Source organism: Lissotriton vulgaris, chromosome 6 (assembly GCF_964263255.1).
Source record: "Lissotriton vulgaris chromosome 6, aLisVul1.2, whole genome shotgun sequence".
In the NCBI taxonomy this organism is placed as follows: Eukaryota; Metazoa; Chordata; class Amphibia; order Caudata; family Salamandridae; genus Lissotriton; species Lissotriton vulgaris.
The window spans coordinates 1,668,726,449-1,668,744,453 of record NC_141694.1 but is presented as its reverse complement, the minus strand read 5'-3'; the positions used below and the strand labels follow the sequence as shown (position 1 = coordinate 1,668,744,453).

The following is an 18,005-nucleotide window of genomic DNA, read 5'->3' as shown; positions in this document are numbered from 1 at the left end:
AGGATGGGATAAGGTACACCCACATCCTGTTCTTGGATCAAAATTACACATTTTCCGATACTGAAGCAAGTCCTTTAAATATTACATATGCCTATGCTGACAATGAAAGCTATGTGGCCCAACCATCCTGATAAGGAGAGCTTCTGAAGGTCTCTGCTATAGTACAAAGAGCAAAGACAATGCACTGTGGGATAATGTATCAGGCAAAGCCAAAGGTTCCCAGCTTAATCTTCTCTGCCAGTTATAAAGATCACCTTAGCATCTTGCCCTTATACTCATAAAAATGCCTTGCATTCTTTAGTATCATCCATAAATTGGCAGGGCATACACCAGTGTACATCTGAATTGTGACCTCCTTTCAGGAGATTATGCAAATCTTTTAGAGGCAATGCCTTTAGTTCCGTTCATGTTCTTGCAACTTGCATTTCTCGTCCTACTGCCCACTTTCTCGAACGCATTTTCTTTCTGCCAGCCTGAACGATGGGTAGGGATCTACATTTACATCTACATTTCCGCGCATACACCTATATAAATTCCCAGTACCACGCTCCTTGTAATGTCATGATTTGGTACTGTACTCCCTTAACAGAAACAGTTTTATCGTTAACTTTATTTTGTATTCTATTTAGACTGGTGAAAGAGAGAGATCAAAATGTTGTCTCTTTGTAAAAAGTGTTCCTGAATCTAGTATAGTCAAAGATATGCCATTTTTAGAAATATCAACCCAGATCCAATTATGGAGGATTCGCCTTCCATTAATATGGGGCAAGAGAAGAGGCTGCTGGATATTTCTTCAATTTGTCTATGTTTACATACTGGAACTGACAATACAGGAAATGATGTGACCTAACCTCAATTCAAGATGTTAGTGCAACCAGCAGGGAACAAAGAGAAGAGTGCCTCCTCTTTGCTTTGACAAAAATCATGGCAGTGCTGTCAGTAGAAACCAGCAACACCTCCATTCAGAGAAGTAGAAGGGATGATTTCAAACATAAAGAAGTGAATGCTTCGATGTGGTAGCCCGTAGAAAAGCTGAGCGTGCCTGACATTAATGAGCTAGGTAGTGGCTGGTACAAAGAATTTCAGTAGAATGGCTAAAACAGTACAGTACAGTGCTTACAACTGGTAGACATCACCTGGTCATGGAAAAACTATTTGATTGGACAAATGCTCCAAAAAGTGTAAAGTGGCTAACTGTAACATGTCAGTATGGCAGGACCATAGCCTTCACATGGTCATTTTGGCTTCTCTGAATTTAGCCTTTCTATTCATAATAGTAGCTGGATCTTTGGCTCTTTGCAGAGCATCCCATACTATGTACGACCATAATAAAGGGCTACATGCCGTGTTGACTGCATCTACCACTGGAGCAACATGTGTGCAATCAGTTTTTTTCGGTTAACAGTGGCGATGCAGTAGGTGTCTTCCATATCGACTGTGCCAGCTCTAGAACTTGCACAGCCAATTTTATCTAGAGCTTTTACTAGGCAGAATAGAAGCAAAAATGTGTTTGGGAACCATGCAGAGTCTTTGCATGATGCATCCACAAGCCTATAGAAGGCATAACGTACATTTTTAAAGTCTACCCTTGCAGCTTGAGTCCTGGGCACTGGGCCATGATCTTTGGTTTGTCAGGGGTAAAAAGGGACACCATGGAAATATATTCTTGTCCATTTCCATCGACTGCTCGTTTGCAGGGTGTAACATGCTTTAAATGAAAAACACAACACTCTAGCAGCTTCCGGCAAGTCAAGTGGTATATTTAGTATATGTTCCTTTGTCTTGGTGGGCTAGACAGAATCTGTCATGGAGTGCATGCTGTAATCAGGTATCTTTAAGCCTTCTCACTCTAATTGCTAAACTAGATTCTTGATGCTCTCAGCTACAGAACTTCTAATAATATAAGAATGGCCTTGAAGTACTTCACACAAAATTGTGAGACAGGACAGTCAACTGATAAAGAGTGCTGTTGATATCCACTGGTCTTCTTCTTGTTTCGTGGATGGACTCAAATATAGAAAAAAGTGAATATTGGGCTCCAATACCTCATATATCTAGATCTGGAACTTATTTATTGTTACCAGTGCATGGCCATCTCTACTGGATTCCTGACGTTAAACTAATGTCCTTTTCATATATACATTCCTGTAGCAAGGAGATGAGCACTGCAAATTCAGCATATATTTGTGACAATCATATAATGAAAGTAACATCTTTTTAAATATTTGATGGGTCTACCGTACCAAATTTTCATTGCTAATAACTATTGTCTTGTACGAGTTTAATCTACAGTCTTTGCTGTAATCTTCACAAACACACAACCATACAACCATTCACATTTTGGATTTCTTCTGTATTAAATTGGACCATCAGCACATCGTAATATTATACAGTTTGGATTAAAAAAGAAACATGTCCGAGCTAATGTTAAGGATCTAGACATGGACATGTTGCACACTTTTTAAAACAAATTAGATTACTGAATCTTAAACATAGAAGTTGGTGGTACTGCAAATGAATGATCTATCTGGGCCAAGTTTTTCTAATGTTAACAAGACCAGATTAAACTAAAAGTAAATTGATACCTTGATTCTAACAGGATATAGATTTATGTCTGTAGTCATTGCTTCTAAATATAACTTACCTGTCACCTGGATTATTCTTAATAGCCAATTTTCGAGCCTGTCGATCCATCAAACTTGTCCTACTTCGTGTTTTTTTCCAAGAATAGTAGTATTTAACAAGACTTGCAATAGTCTTATCAGGAAGCTAAAATCATTTAAATACAATTAGTAAAAATCTGTTTCTGGTTATCAAATCAATTTTATATGAATACAATATGAATCCATTCTACAAGCAATAGGCTTTTGACATGAGTGATTTTGATAGACATAGAAATACGCAAGTCTCTAAATAAATAATATGTATCCTGAGAAAGGTGACCATTAGTTATACAGAACTGCATCAGTCTTCTGGACAGTAAACATATCCACATTTATAGAGCTTCAAATTATACAACACCAAACACCAGATCTACATTATCAAAACCAGTAAGTCTGGTGTTCGCGGCCAGCCTTTTGACTTATTTGCCCTTTGCTTGTTTGTTTTGTCACGATTTTCATCAAACTTTACTGTTGTGGAGACTGTTGGGCTCATATCACTCTAAAAGCCAACATATTACTTCGGTCTCAGAAAGCATACATTGCCATAGTAGCCCTTGGGACACAAGTGAACTACTTTGTGTGCAGATGTACTCTTTGTGAAAGAAAGGGAGGAATGCTGTCACTCACTGTGAAGTTAGCCAATGGCTAAAGAGGGCTTACTTATTGCCTCGTGCTGTATGATGTAGTGGGCTGAAGAAAAATGTGAATGCCATAATAACAAACCATCGGATGAAGAGGACTGGCTGAAAGTACTTATACGTAAGTATATAACATATATTATTTCATCAAAATAATAAAAAGGTCTGGGCTCACGCCACTTTTAAAGTTTTTTACGATTAGTATATGAGAAGGGCTAAAAGCATTATAGGTACATTAATGTAAATAGCATGATGCAAGAACGGCACATTACTATCAAAGTGAAATATGTTGATATTTGCTGCTCAAAAGTTCAAAAAGATAAGCAGCTGATTTCTAAATCTGGCAAGAGACCGCTTTAGTTACATAGCCAGTCTCCTGTACTAAAGCAATAATAATTAATAATACATACGTATATAAATATCAGGTCCGCCCTCTATCCATTGGTCCGCTTATCTGATTCCAACATCAACCCCAGCATGGGCAATGCGTTGGCCCACTTCATCCATTGGGTCTCTGGCACTGTGAAGGATGGATTTTTGCCAGGTTATTTGTGCACATCTACTTAAAGAGAAGTGCACTTCAGTGCCAGGGCCGGTGGGGCAATACTTTGCCAATGCTTTTCATTTGTCACTCGTGTGTTTAAACTATATTCTCTAGCTACAGTAATTCATAATCAATATTACCTTTTTGCGCCAGTAAAACTAATTTTCTATGTGAGGTGCATTTTTTTGGGAGAGTTTTATTTAGCGCAAACTAGACCCGGGTATCAGACCGCTTTACATGAGCACCATTTTCATTACAGAGGACACTCTCATTTGTTTTTTGTTAGGCGCGGGGAAACTAAGCGATTTGCCCAGAATCACAGGACGTTGAGCGTCGTTGCCGAGACTCGAACCCGGCTCCCCAACTTCGAGGTCGACCGCTCTAGCCATAAGGCTACATCTTCTCTGCATTACAACTAAAAAGTACATCTGTGTGCTAGGAAGCAGCTGTGCTCATCTACTTATAAAGAAAAAATCCTCTGACCTCCACATCAACGGCGCGGCGAAAGAAGGAGACAGACCCCACGGCTTCAGGCAAGATGTTGCTTTATTTGATACCTTCCTGGCGACGTGTTTCGAGTAGCTGGTACTCTTGATCACACTATATATATATATATATATATATATATATATATATATATATATATATATATATATATATATATTGGTTACCTTGAACTCACAAAAGCATGCAGCGAACTCTACATTCACATGGACACACCTCTCACCCTGCACTTCTACAGACACAATACTCACCCTGCAATCACAGGCACAACATTCACCTTGTACTCACGAACTGCCTCCGATATACTAATACCTACCATTCACCCTGCACTTACCATTTTGTCATGCATTACATATGCTGCAATCTTGCACTGCACCCTACACACACACCACTCGCCCTGCCCTCATACATTGCTCAATAATTTATCATCCGTACCACCATAACACCACTTTTGCTGACTGCTCACCCTGCGTGCACTCCTCTCACTCACTATTCAACCTAAAACACCGCTCACGCTATACTTACACACACAATGTTCACCCTACACTCATTCACTGCTCACTGTGCATTCAGACAGACATCATTTTGTAAACAGGCAACACTTTCCTTTCCCTTAGATACCCATCAACCTGCACACTCAGCCTTCACTTTTCTCACTCTGCACTCACACACAAACTGCCTACCCGACATGTGATACACCGTTCACCCACTATACACCCTGCATTTACCATGTGGTGAGACACCATATACCTTATACTCTTTCACTGCAACCTTTACACACACCACTCACCCTGCATTCACTCACTTCTCACCCTTCCCTCATCCACCTCCCACCCTGCTCTCAAACACTGCTCACCTTACACGCACATGCACTGATCACCCTCTACTCACACATTTGCTCACCCTGTATGGTCACACACCTCTAAAATTGCACTCACACCTCACACTCCCATTACACAACCCTCGCCCATCTGCTCACATACCTCTGCACTCACACTGACCGTTCACCCTGACTTACACAATATCACCCCACTCATACTGACCGCTACTGCACTCACATACTTTTCAAGTGGCATACGCACCACTCACCTTGCACACAAGAACAATGCTCACTCTGCAATACCTCTCACCCTGCACTCGCACACTAACACACCACTCATGCTGACTGCTCACACACTTATCACCGGCATACACATCTCTCATCCTGCAGTCACAAATCACTGGCCTTGCATACTCATCGCTCACTCTTCACACCCACTTTTGACACACACCATACACTCACACAACAATCACCTCTCCCCTCCACAAAAACACACCACTCACATTACACACACTGCTCACCCTTAGCTCACACACTTCTCAAATGACACTCACATACCTCAGTCCTACTCACACGACACTCCCCCTGCATTCACCTGCCCACATACCTCTCAAGCTGCACCCTCACACTGCTCATGCTGCACTCACCTACTACTCGCACTGCACTCACCGACGGCTCACAATGCATTAAAAAACCAACCATAAACCCTCACCCTGTTCTCAGACCTCTCAATCTGTACTCAAAATACACTCTACACTCACATACACACCACTCTCCATGCACACAGACACATCGGTCCCACTGCAGACAAACACATTGTTCACCCTGCACATTCATACAATGCTCACTAACAAACTATTCACGCTGTACACTCATATTCTGCTCACTGAAATCACACTGACTGCTCACCCTGCACTCAAACAATTATCACCATACACACACACACACATCTCACCCAGCATACTAATGTATCATTCATCCTCTGTATTAACACTCCTCATCCTGCACACTCCCTTAATTCTCAAACTGCACTCATACAACTCACCCAGTACTCAACTTGTACTCAAATATCTCTCACCCTGCAATTACTCACCACTCACATTGACCGATCAACATGAAACACACCACTAGCCCTGCACACTCACACACAACCCTCCTTACACTTGGACACCTCTCCCCCTGTACTGCCATCCCTCCTAGCACTTATGCACCACTCATCCTGAACACCACATTGCTCTCTTGCATGCTGACAACTCTAACACAACTTTGCCCTGCACCCACAAACCTCATGCATGTCATCCTGTACTCACACACTAAACACACCAATTATGCTGACTGTTCATTCTGCACGCACGCACGCACCTCACCCGCACACTAACTGTTAACCCTAAACACTCACACACTGCTCATTAAACTAACACACAACACACACCCAATACTCACCCACTGCCTACCCTTCATTCAGACACCACTCATATTTCTCTTAAGACACTCACTCACCCTCTACTCAGACATCGCTCACTCCGCTCTAACACACCACTCACGCACCTCTCTCCTTGCACTCGACCACCACATTCCTTGCATTTACGACTGCTCATCCTGTACTCACCAACCGCTCATGGTGCACTTACCAGTTACTCACACATCTCTCATCCTCTTCTCTACAGCGCCCTTACACACACATTCCACTCTTCCTGTACACAGACACACAGCTCACCCTGCTACAGACACCGCTCACCCCGCAAAAACACACATCACCTTGCACATCCATACACCACTCATTGGACTAACACACTGATCACCCTGCACACAAGCACACACACACACACACCTCTCATCCTGAACTGACTCGCTCTCGGTCACCCTGCACACCCAACTTGCACCATCACTCACTCTGCAGACATCACTTGTGCTGCACCCACATTCCTCTCACTCAACACTCACACTGATGACACTGCATTGACACCCCTCACAAACCTCTCACCTTGAACTCCCTCACCCCTAACATCACAAAAGCTGGCAGCTTACCCTGCACACACACATACACCTCTTATCATGCACACATTCACATTTATCACCCTGCACAGTAATGAACTACTTAACCTGCACATTTGCAGCAAGACAATTTCACTTACAAAATCAATCCCCATGGAAACAGCTCTCACTCCCTTCACCCTGATCCAACATCTCATCTTTTGTTCACACTACTTGCCCTGGACTCACGCAACGCGCACCTCTGCACTTTTACATATTTACACTGCAGGAGTGTAACAGATGGCACTGCAGCCCCTGTGGTGAAGGGCGCCCTCAAACCCTTCCAAGGGGCACCATTTAACACAAGATCAATGTATATATCTTATGTCAACAGAAGTTGTATGATTCTGCTGAAAGAAAGTGGTTATACTGCACAGGTTATGTTCAATACACTACACATGAGTTGGCTATGGTAACAACCCAATGATCAAGACAGTAGGCTTGATTGGGTAATTGGGGATAGTTACATCAGACGCCCCAGGTCTGATCTGTTTATTATGAAAGGTTATGACAACGGTAGCAACCCTTAAATTATTTCTTGTAAAAAACATATGGTAAAGCCAGTGGGACCTTATTGATAGTTAGCTACTACCAGGTGGTAAGGCCCTTAGACAAGCATTTTCTTGAGCAGATGCCACCCACTTCTAACACAGAGGGAGGATCTTTGCATGTTGTTACTCCATGACCAATACAGTAGAAAAGGGTCTTGCGTAGTGAACTCACTGAAAAATGTTATAGGAAGGGGGGGTTTAATGCTTTCCAAAATCCATAGGCAGTGGCATAACATTGTAAACTCTTACAAATATAATTGGAAGGCTTTTACATTGTGAACTCACTAACAAATCAACAGCAAGGGATTTTTCATTATAAACCCTCTGTCAAATACAGTAAGAAGGAGTTGTACATTGTGAATACTGAGATAAATAAATTAGGAAGAGGGCTTTACAAAAGAGGTGGGTTTTATATTGTGCATTCTCTGACAAATGAAACAGGAGGGTTATAACTCGAGCCCTTTTTTAACTCCACAGTTAATAATAAAGTATTTAATGAGTCTCTTTTTAGGCAAAGATCACATGGTCTTGTTTCTGTTCATGTTAAGGTCAAGAGGCTTAATTTTCTGATTTTAATGTGGTGACAAAGACTGCATGCCTCTCAATTTGCAATCAGAATGACTAGACAAAGCTTGTAGACACCATTTTTCATTGAGAAAAGCTTCATACTTTCCAGTAGGCCCATACATGGTCATTGCTGGTTGTTATAATTAGACCCAGCTGGAACACAAACTGTCACATGGTACTTCACCGATTATGGCAGCAGACTACACGTATAGGGTTAGTTGCCCTTTATGAAATGTATTTAGGGAATGTGATCTGAACCCTCGGTAATCTACAAGGCGTGTAAATTCGACTTCAAAGCTTGAAACTACTTGTCTTTTTGATTATAGTATTTAGGGCCAGATGTAGGAATGCTATTACCGGTCGGTAACGGCCGAAATCGTCCTATACCGACTGGTAATAGACTTTTCCTATGTAGGGGGCACATTTACCGATTCGGTAAATAACGAATCGGTAGTTACCGATTCGGTATTTACCGAATCATTTACCAATTTTCCGATTCATTCCTATGGGCCTCCATAGGAATGAAGGCAATTACCGAATCGGTAAATACTGATTCGGTAATTACCGAATCTTAACAATTCGGTAATTTTTACCGAATAATTACCTACATAGGATTTACCGATTCTAAAATACAGAATCAATAAAATTCGGTATTTTAGAATCGGTAAACTATTTACTTGCATCTAGCCCTTAGTTGTGTATGCATTTAAAGACATTTTCTGTTTTGAAGAAAAATCACTTGTTGATCACTGAACTTTTGGAGGGCCTGATTCACCAAGGTAAACTTACAGTGAGTAAGTACAGTAAGTTTACGATTGTTTGCTGTTCACAAATGTATTTTACCAGTAGTATGTTTACGACTACACATAAAAAGATAGGACAGTCCTAATAGTACAAAGATATTTTACTACTAGTAAAATACCTTTGTGACTAGCAAACAGTCGTAGACTTGCACAACACTGTAATCCTACCTTTGTGAATTATGCCCTGTGTCAATGCTGTGCGAGGCTTGTGTTGTGAGTTTCAAGCCCACAGTGCCTTTTTGAGTCAGGCTCTGCATAGTTACCCTTTGAGGCAAGTGTTAAAATGAATGTTCCCCAGTTTTAGGCACGGAGGTACAGGTGAAAGACCCCCATTTCCATACTTGGGACTAGAAATTACAGACTCGTCTGGGTCATTCTGAATCAGATGTCTCGAACACTAAAGGAGGGACTCTCTAATAAATGCAATAGGAAGCGGTTTAGTACAGATGTATCTTTTTAGGTCAGGCCACAGTTTTAGGTTTTTTTTCAGAGTGGAACTTCATGCTTTTGTCAATGTAAACTTTGTAATTGTTTGATGCGTCTTCTTGTAAAAAGATTGCATGGTCATGTTTATGTTAAAGCCAATTCGCTTAATATATTAATTTTTAAATGTAGTGACAAAATCAGTAAGCCTTTAGACCTGCCCATTTGATTGCGGAAAATGTCATGATTTCCAATAGGCTCACATGAGACCATCTGCTGGTGAGCAAACTGTCACATAATATCTCACAGATAATGAGAGAAAGCTACATTTACAAGGCTAGTTGCCCCTTGCCAAATTCCTTTATGATACATGATTTGCACCCTGGTCAATCTGCAGGCCATCATAGGAGAGCTTCAGTCTCTAATTACACCAGAAATCCTGTAAACATTTGTTATGTTGAATATAATATTTAGTTGTGTGTAAGAAACTTTTCAGTTTTAACGAAAAAGCACTGTCTGCTCATTGACTCAATGAGTGTTAATGGTGTGCACTCATGTGTTCAGAGTTTCTAGCAACAGTACCTCCTCGAGTAAGCCTTGAACTGCTCTGCTTGTCAAAATTAAGGACAAGTGTTAAATAGAGTACTTGATTCCCAGATTGAGAGACCTGGGTGCGGCCACCCCAGGACACCAGAGATACAAGACAAAAGACCTATATTGACATAACTGGGCTAGTAACTTCTGACTGCCCTAGGGCCTCCTGAAAAGGATTTCTTAAATATATTCGTACATATATCTTGTAAATATATTCGGAAGAGGTTTTATATTGTGGACTCTCTGCCAAATGAAATAGGAAGGGATTTTACATTGTAAACTCTGACAAAAGTAATATTGAGGGGTTTTGAATTGTGAACCCTATTCAAATATAATAGACGGGGGGGGGGGGTTGAAGCTGTGAATGCAATTAAAAAAACACCATAAGTAGGGGGTTTACATTTTGAACTATGACAGACACCCTAGGCTGTAAAGTTAAGTGCCTGTAGAACTTTACACAGGTGAATTACTCCTAGAACGCACTGCATCAGAGGAAAGATGCAAGCCCAGCTATGAGAGAAGGATGTCACAAAGCTGTGAACTTAACCTGCTTGGAAAGTAAATCTTGTAAAATCAGACAGATGTACACTACCAAACATGCTGCATTTTCATTGGCTCCTAGGCGTTCAATATCTACCAAGGAGATACACTTTTGTACTAGAAACAAGCTTCATTACACCTTACTATGTCGTATTCACATAACTGCCTGTGAACATCACTTACTTATAAAAAAAGACTTAGAATGTTCATCTAGCTCACAGAATGTGCCTGCATGAGGAACAGGCGGCTAGAGAATACAGCTTTATAATAATTCATTTTCCTATGCAGCAGGCATGATATGTACATAAAATTATTTATCTGTGTTGTTAAAGGTTTCTGGAGTCTCCGAGTCTGGGAAAATTGTGTAGTTGTGTAGTTCATGACTATTTCACTGTGTTTTAAAACAGTAGTCTCTTTTTTACGATACACATTTTAAAATGCTTTAATTAATTAAAGTTGAATTAAGTGCATACGTTATATAAAGCAATACTTTAAGTACACAATAACTATATATTTTTTAATGTGGCTTATTATTTCCCTATATTTAGGTCACAATAAAACATTTTTTAAGCCAGTGCACATTTGTGCAGGTAGATGCAACACCTGACCAGAGAAAGTGAAAACCCTAAAAAGAATAAATTATATGTTCAAACAGCAATTGACTCAGAGGGTCTCATCACCCAGTGGAACACAAAACGAATTGTTTTAAATAGCTTCCTGAACGTCTTTAAAAAAAAACACTCCCACACATTTAATGGGAAGATTTCAAATAAAAAATAAAAACCTTTGTTGTCTACCAAATTGTTACTATTACTATTGCAGACTCCTCCATAGGAGAGGATTTCAACTCTACAGCTCCCGTAAAAAACCATGGCATTCAGAAGTGCATCAGTTTGCCATGACTATACTTTGTTAGCACTTTAGCTGTTCATTGTGAAGATGCAGAAATTAGTTACTTACCTGTAACACCAGTTCACCAGCATTGGACTATTCATACATTCACAGGCTTGAATCATTTTTTCCATTGTCAGGCTGGGAATCCCCAGTAGATTTAAACAGCAGTATTAAGTATTAAAAAAGCCAAAGGCCTGAATAACATTGTTTGTTTACCAGCACATCCACCTGTCTTTAGCCAATGAAGTGGAAGCACGAGCTTTCCTACTCCCCCTAGAGGCCACCTAGCTCAGATGTGAGGGAGTCCCCATTCAGACGTCTGCTCCTCCCGTCCAGTAAATTTTTACTGTACGCCTATCCTGGTATTGAACCAGCCTTATCTTCAGCTTCCACAGAAATGTGAGTTGTTTTAAGGACATTTCCCATTTTCTGGACCAGGGAGGCTCTTTAGCTAACAGTCATCAGCTGTCATATGAGTTACTTACCTTCGGTAACGATGTATCTGGTAGAGACGTTGTCTACCTGCTGATTCCTTCACTTGGAATATTCCCAGGCATCAGACTGGATCTGAAATTTTTTTGCAGCAGCAACTCTGCGCCGGTGCCACACTACCCCGCCCTGACGTCGTCCACGTAAGTGACGTCAGCGAGGTCATATAAGTCCCTCCCGGCGCGCTGACGTCAGTTTTCTTCTGTGAAACTTTTCCGCAGCACAACATGGAGCCACCAATAAAAAACTGTAAAAGTATGGTAACAGTGTACAATGGATGAAAAATCCGAGAACAAGAAGGAGGATGGTGGAGACACCATCATAAAAGACAGAATTAGACACTACCTACATATAAGTGAAAAACTGTGAGAAAAGGAGGAGCTTCGCGGGCAAGCAAGATGGCCGCGTAAGCTCGGAGCTCCGCAGACCCTCCGGCCCTCCGCAATAATCCTGCACGAAATCCTGTTCCACGTAGGTGGATTCCGAATGCTGACGGGTCACTGATGCGGGCACTGCCTCCCGCGTTCGAATCGGAGATTCTTACGCTGAGCTACTTCGTGTGATGCCCCTTGCCAAGGAAGCGCCATTGTCTCCTCGGTCTCCGCCGCTGGGTGGTGATCCCCACTTGCGGAATTTCCTATACCACTGTACCATCTACCGCTGGACTTTGCTACACCTCTGCTCTACAACCTCGGCTCGGCGCACCTTGGGCTCGGATCTGGGTGTGGTGGCCCCACGGTCTCATCGGACCCAACATGGCGGGCAAGGGCGACCCGGACAAGACAGCGAACAAAGGAGTTCGAGGCAAGTCCCAAGTTCAGCAGAACAGGATTGATAGATATGCTCAACTCCGCATATCGCCTGCACCGGGAGCCTCTACTAAGGACATCTCCGTATCGGGCTCGCCGGATGGGTCCGAGCCCACCCTCAGTGATGTTATGGGGGCCATCTCGGGCATCCGAGCAGAAATGCAGAAACAGCATGAGGTCCTGACCCACAAGGTGGACACATTAGCGGTGGATCTCACCCTCATCAGAGCTTACCTGGGCAAAACCAACGATCGGGTGAAATCGCTGGACTTGAAAGCCTCGAGCCTTACCACCGACGTCTCGGACCTGCAAACCGAGGTCCCGACCCTACGACTCGCCTCTGACCAAGTCTTCAGGAGACTGGACGACTATGAAGGTCGTGCCAGGCGACAGAATGTCTGCATCATTGGCATTCCGGAAGGGTCGGAGGATGCATCGGCGGACCTGTTCGTTGAGGACCTGATTCAGAACCATCTTACTCCCCCCGGGTTGAGCAAATTCTTCTCGGTGGAGCGAGCGCATCGGGTGCCAGGTGGCCCGCCAAAGACGGGCGCGCCACCTCGACCCATCATTGCTAGGTTCCTCAACTTCAGGGACCGGGACTCAATTCTACAGGCGTCCAGGAGGCATGGACCGCTACAGTACCAGAACTCTGAGGTGCATTTCTACCCTGACTTTACCAGAGCGGTACAGAGACAGCGCCAGAGCTACGGGGGAGTGAAACGGCGACTGAGGGACATGGGACTCAAGTACTCGATGATGTTCCCGGCCAAACTGCGGGTCGAGCACGACGGCCGTGCAATGTTTTTTGACATTCCGGACAACGTAAGCGAATGGCTCGACACCCTACCACAGCGAAGCGATGACCGGGAGAACGCCGAAGGGGGCGCGGCTGGTGGTGCAGATTTGTGAGAACTGGCTCTACCAAGTGGACACTGGCGGTTGGAGGTCCTGCTGTATGTGACATTCGTCCTCTTTTTCAGTGTAATAGCAATTTGAGCTCCTGTCGTTTCATGGGGGGCGGCGGGGGGGGGGGTGTCCGCGGGGAATCCTTACTCCTCTTGGGGCTTTCTGTAGACTAGTTAATGGGGCGACAGGCACACTGCTGGTTGGGGGGGCTTTTTAGTCTGCTGCAGGGGTGCAGGGTGGGGGGTGTTTTGGGACAAGTTCGAATGTTTATTAGAGTGATTTTGTTTTCTTTCTTTCGGCAATGGTTGATGTATATTGTTGTACTTTTGATTCTGCAAGGGTCCTTCAGGACGGGTAGGGGAGGGTGCCACGATGATGGGGGGTAAGAAATTAAAAGTTATCAGTTGGAATGTCAACGGGTTGGGTGACCGAATTAAACGGGGAATTGTGCTTCAAATGCTCAAGCGTCACATGCCTGATGTGGTTTTTCTGCAGGAAACCCATTTGATTGGGAATTCATGTAAGGCGCTCAATCGCAAAGGGTACAAGATGGTGGCACACTCGGGGTTCACTTCAGGCTCTCGGGGGGCGGACGTTCTTGTTCGGGCTTCCATGCCGCTGGAGATTGACGTCACCACGATAGATGATAGAGGACGCTACGCAGCGGTGGCTGGGCGGTGGGAGGGGAGGACCCTCATCCTACTTTCAGTTTACGTCCCGCCTGGTCTACAGACCAGCACGTTCCAGGACCTTGGTGGCGCCATTTTAGCTCTGCCTGACGGCTTACTTATTGTTGGGGGTGACTTCAACTCCGTCTGCTCTGGCACTCTGGACCGACAACCGTCTAGAGATCTTCGCCACTCACAATTGTGGCTGCCCTCATTTATAGACTCAATGGGCCTGGTGGATAGTTGGAGACTCTTACACCCTACGCTTCGTCAGTACTCCTTCCTGTCTAGCGCACATGGTAGCTTGTCCCGTATAGACTATATCCTTACCTTTGCAGCTCACGCTACGGCCGTGTCTGAGGCTCGTTTTCTGGCGTGTGGAGTGTCTGATCACTCGCCGCTCCTGGTCTCCTTTGACTTTGATATTGCTTTGTCGGTGCGACTGGCAACGGTCAACCCCTGGTATTTTCGTAACCCAAAGACCCGTGCCCTACTAGCCAAGGCTATAGATCTATACTTCTCCGAGAACGAGGGTTCGGTCGGGTCGGCCGCGACCCTGTGGGAGGCGTTCAAGACCGTCCTGAGAAGCGAGGCATTTGCTTTAATAGCGGAAGCCCGTCGGAACAGAGATGCTGATCTCCTCTGTATCGAGGAAGAGATCTTGGACCTCGATGCCCAACTGGACCCTGACCCTAACCCAGACCTCCTCCATGCGCTTTCCCTAAAGCAACTGGAGTACCGTGACCTCGCTACGAATGCCGCCCAGACCCTGGCTAGGGAACAGCAGGGTCGTATCTACGACGTGGGAGACAAGGCTGGCAAACTGTTGGCCTGGTTGGACAGGAGGGAGTTGGCCAGTCGGGTTGTGCCTGAGATCCTGGGGGCGGATGGAACCCCGGTCACTGACCCTTCCGCCATTGCCGAGTCTTTTGCCGACTATTTCAGGGGTGTCTACACCTCCACTTCTGACTGCTCAGAGGCCGACTCGGCAGAACTTCTTTCGACCGTGGATCTTCCCTGTCTCTCTGAGGAGGATCGCGATGATCTGGACAGGGACGTATCTTCTGACGAGATTGCCCTAGCGATCCGCTCCTTGAGATCTGGCAAGGCGCCGGGTCCCAACGGAATCCCGGCTGAGCTCTACAAGATACGGCCTGATGTGGTCTCCCCGCATCTCCGTAATATGTTCCTGGAGGCGCGAGACGCCGGCGTTCTCCCCTTGGACCAGAGGGTGGCCACTATTGTGGTCATCCACAAAGACGGTAAGCCAAGGGATGTGTGTCGTTCGTATCGGCCTATTTCCCTCCTGAACACCGAACCCAAGGTCCTCGCCAAATTGCTTGCCAACCGGCTGGTTGGGGTCATTGGCGACTTGGTGCACCCGGACCAGTCGGGCTTTATTTCGCACCGCAACACTGCCCTCAATTTGAGACGGCTTCACGGCGCCCTGGCTAGGGCGCACACTCTCACGGAGCCAGCTGTGCTGGCATCTCTCGATGCCTCCATGGCGTTTGACTCCATTGAGTGGAATTACCTCTGGGCAGTGTTAGCTAAGCTCGGTTTTGGCCCGGTCTTTCTTAGCTGGGTGAAACTTCTTTATGCCAGCCCAATGGCTAATGTATCCGTGAATGGTCGCCTGTCGACGACTTTTGTCCTTCACAGAGGTACCAGGCAGGGCTGCCCCCTGTCGCCTCTCCTTTTTGCCCTGGCTCTCGAGCCCTTGGCGGCCACACTGCGCTTCCACCCCGACCTCCATGGTATCACCTGGGCACCTGATTTTGAGGACCGTATCTCCCTGTACGCAGACGACATCCTCCTATATCTGACGTCCCCTTACAAGTCTCTCATTGTTGCCTGTGACGTGCTCGGCCACTTTGGGAGATACTCTGGCCTGATTATCAATTGGGCCAAGTCCTCCCTATACGTATTAAAAGGGGACACGCCGCGCCTCCCCAGAGGCTGCAACATTCAGGTGGCCACACAGGGCTTCAAGTACCTAGGGATCTACATCTCTGGGAACCCGAAGGTTCGATACGACCAGAACTTGCTCCCCCCACTGCAGCGCCTTTGACGTGACGTGGAGGGTTGGCGTAAGCTCCCGCTCTCCCTGCTTGGCCGAGCGGCCCTGTTTAAAATGATGTCCCTGCCCAGATTCCTGTATGCCTTACAAAACACCCAAGACCCGGTACCGGACGATACTTCCGGGAAGTTGAGAGTCTTCAGCGGGCCCTACTTTGGGATGGCCGCCCTCGGGTGGCGATCACGAAGCTCACGCTCCCGTGGTACGACGGGGGCATAGCACTACCGGATGTTCGTAGGTACTATTGGGCCTCCCAGCTTGCAGCCCTCAATCACGGGTTTTATGGGCCGGTGAATAGCCCTGGCTACGCTATGGACAGGTGGCTTATGAGAGGTGGTAATTATTATCGAGCCCTTTACTCCAGATCTTTGGACCGGCGTATGTCCGGTCCCACGAGGACGGCAGTCTCTATTTGGCGTACGATCACCAAGGTGCAGGGATGGCAGGGCAGACTGACCAGCTTCACTCCTCTGTATGAATCCGATATGTTGGGCAGATTATGGCACACCAAGGGCTTTGATAAAGGGGACCTCATTGGCATCTCTAGGGTGGGGGATTTGATTTCCAAAGGGACTATCAAGACCTTCCCCCAGCTACAGACTGAGTACCAGCTGGGCGCCTCGGAGTTCTTCCGATATGCCCAGCTGAGGCATGCCTTGCTTTCTGCTATGACCCCTGGGGAGGATATCCCGGAGAGCTCACCGCTGGAGGACAGAGTGCTGGACGGCCATATGCCCGATAGCGCAATCTCACTGTCCTACAAAAAACTAATTAATGTCCGCACTGACCTTCTCCTTGGGTTGCGAGATCAGTGGGTGGCGGATGGCCTGGAAATCGACGAGGAGGACTGGCAGAGTGCAGTGTCCTCCCCTAAGGAGGTTGCCATCTCATCTCGGCTTCGTCTGGTCCAATTTAAAATCCTGCATAGGGTATACGTTACTGGCCCCCGCCATATACACATGGGTTACTCGCCCGACGGCCTCTGTCGTCGAGGCTGTGGTGCCCTCGCCACCTTCTTACACATATTGTGGGAATGTCCGGCCATAGCGTCCTACTGGAGGAGGATTCACAGGGTCATGAGCGAAGTGTCGGGAGTGGGGATTGCGGCGGAAGCTCGTAGGTGCCTCCTCAACATTTGGGAGCCAACAGATCACAACACAGCCCAAACTCAGTGGGTGACCCTAGGCAATATGGTGGCCAAGAGAGACATCGCTCAGAGGTGGGGGGCCAATACGGCACCCCTTGTGGTACAATGGAAAGCCAACATGGATTGGTGTATGTTCCGGGAGAAGACAGTCTATGTTGCCAGGGGTAAACCTAACAAATGGAACAGGGTGTGGGGCGCTTGGAACTCTTACCGGGGTGATGTGTGTCTGCCACCAGAGCCTGTTTCATTGGATGAGCACCTGTCACTGTGACCTATGACACCGACTGTGTACGATAACTGATTGATCCTGCTTCCCCCCCCCCCCCCC

The 18,005-nt window shown here is 45.6% G+C and overlaps 1 protein-coding gene across 3 annotated transcripts in view; it reads right to left on the bottom strand.

Moving 5' to 3' along the window:
* Window positions 1-18,005, bottom strand: part of RCOR3 (REST corepressor 3) — a 302,941-nt gene that overhangs the window by 200,167 nt on the left and 84,769 nt on the right. For all 3 annotated transcript variants that reach the window (XM_086927837.1, XM_086927839.1, XM_086927838.1), the window contains one exon: window positions 2,645-2,769. In XM_086927837.1, coding sequence (XP_086783963.1) covers window positions 2,645-2,769 — 125 coding nt within the window. The remainder of the gene's footprint in view (window positions 1-2,644; window positions 2,770-18,005) is intronic.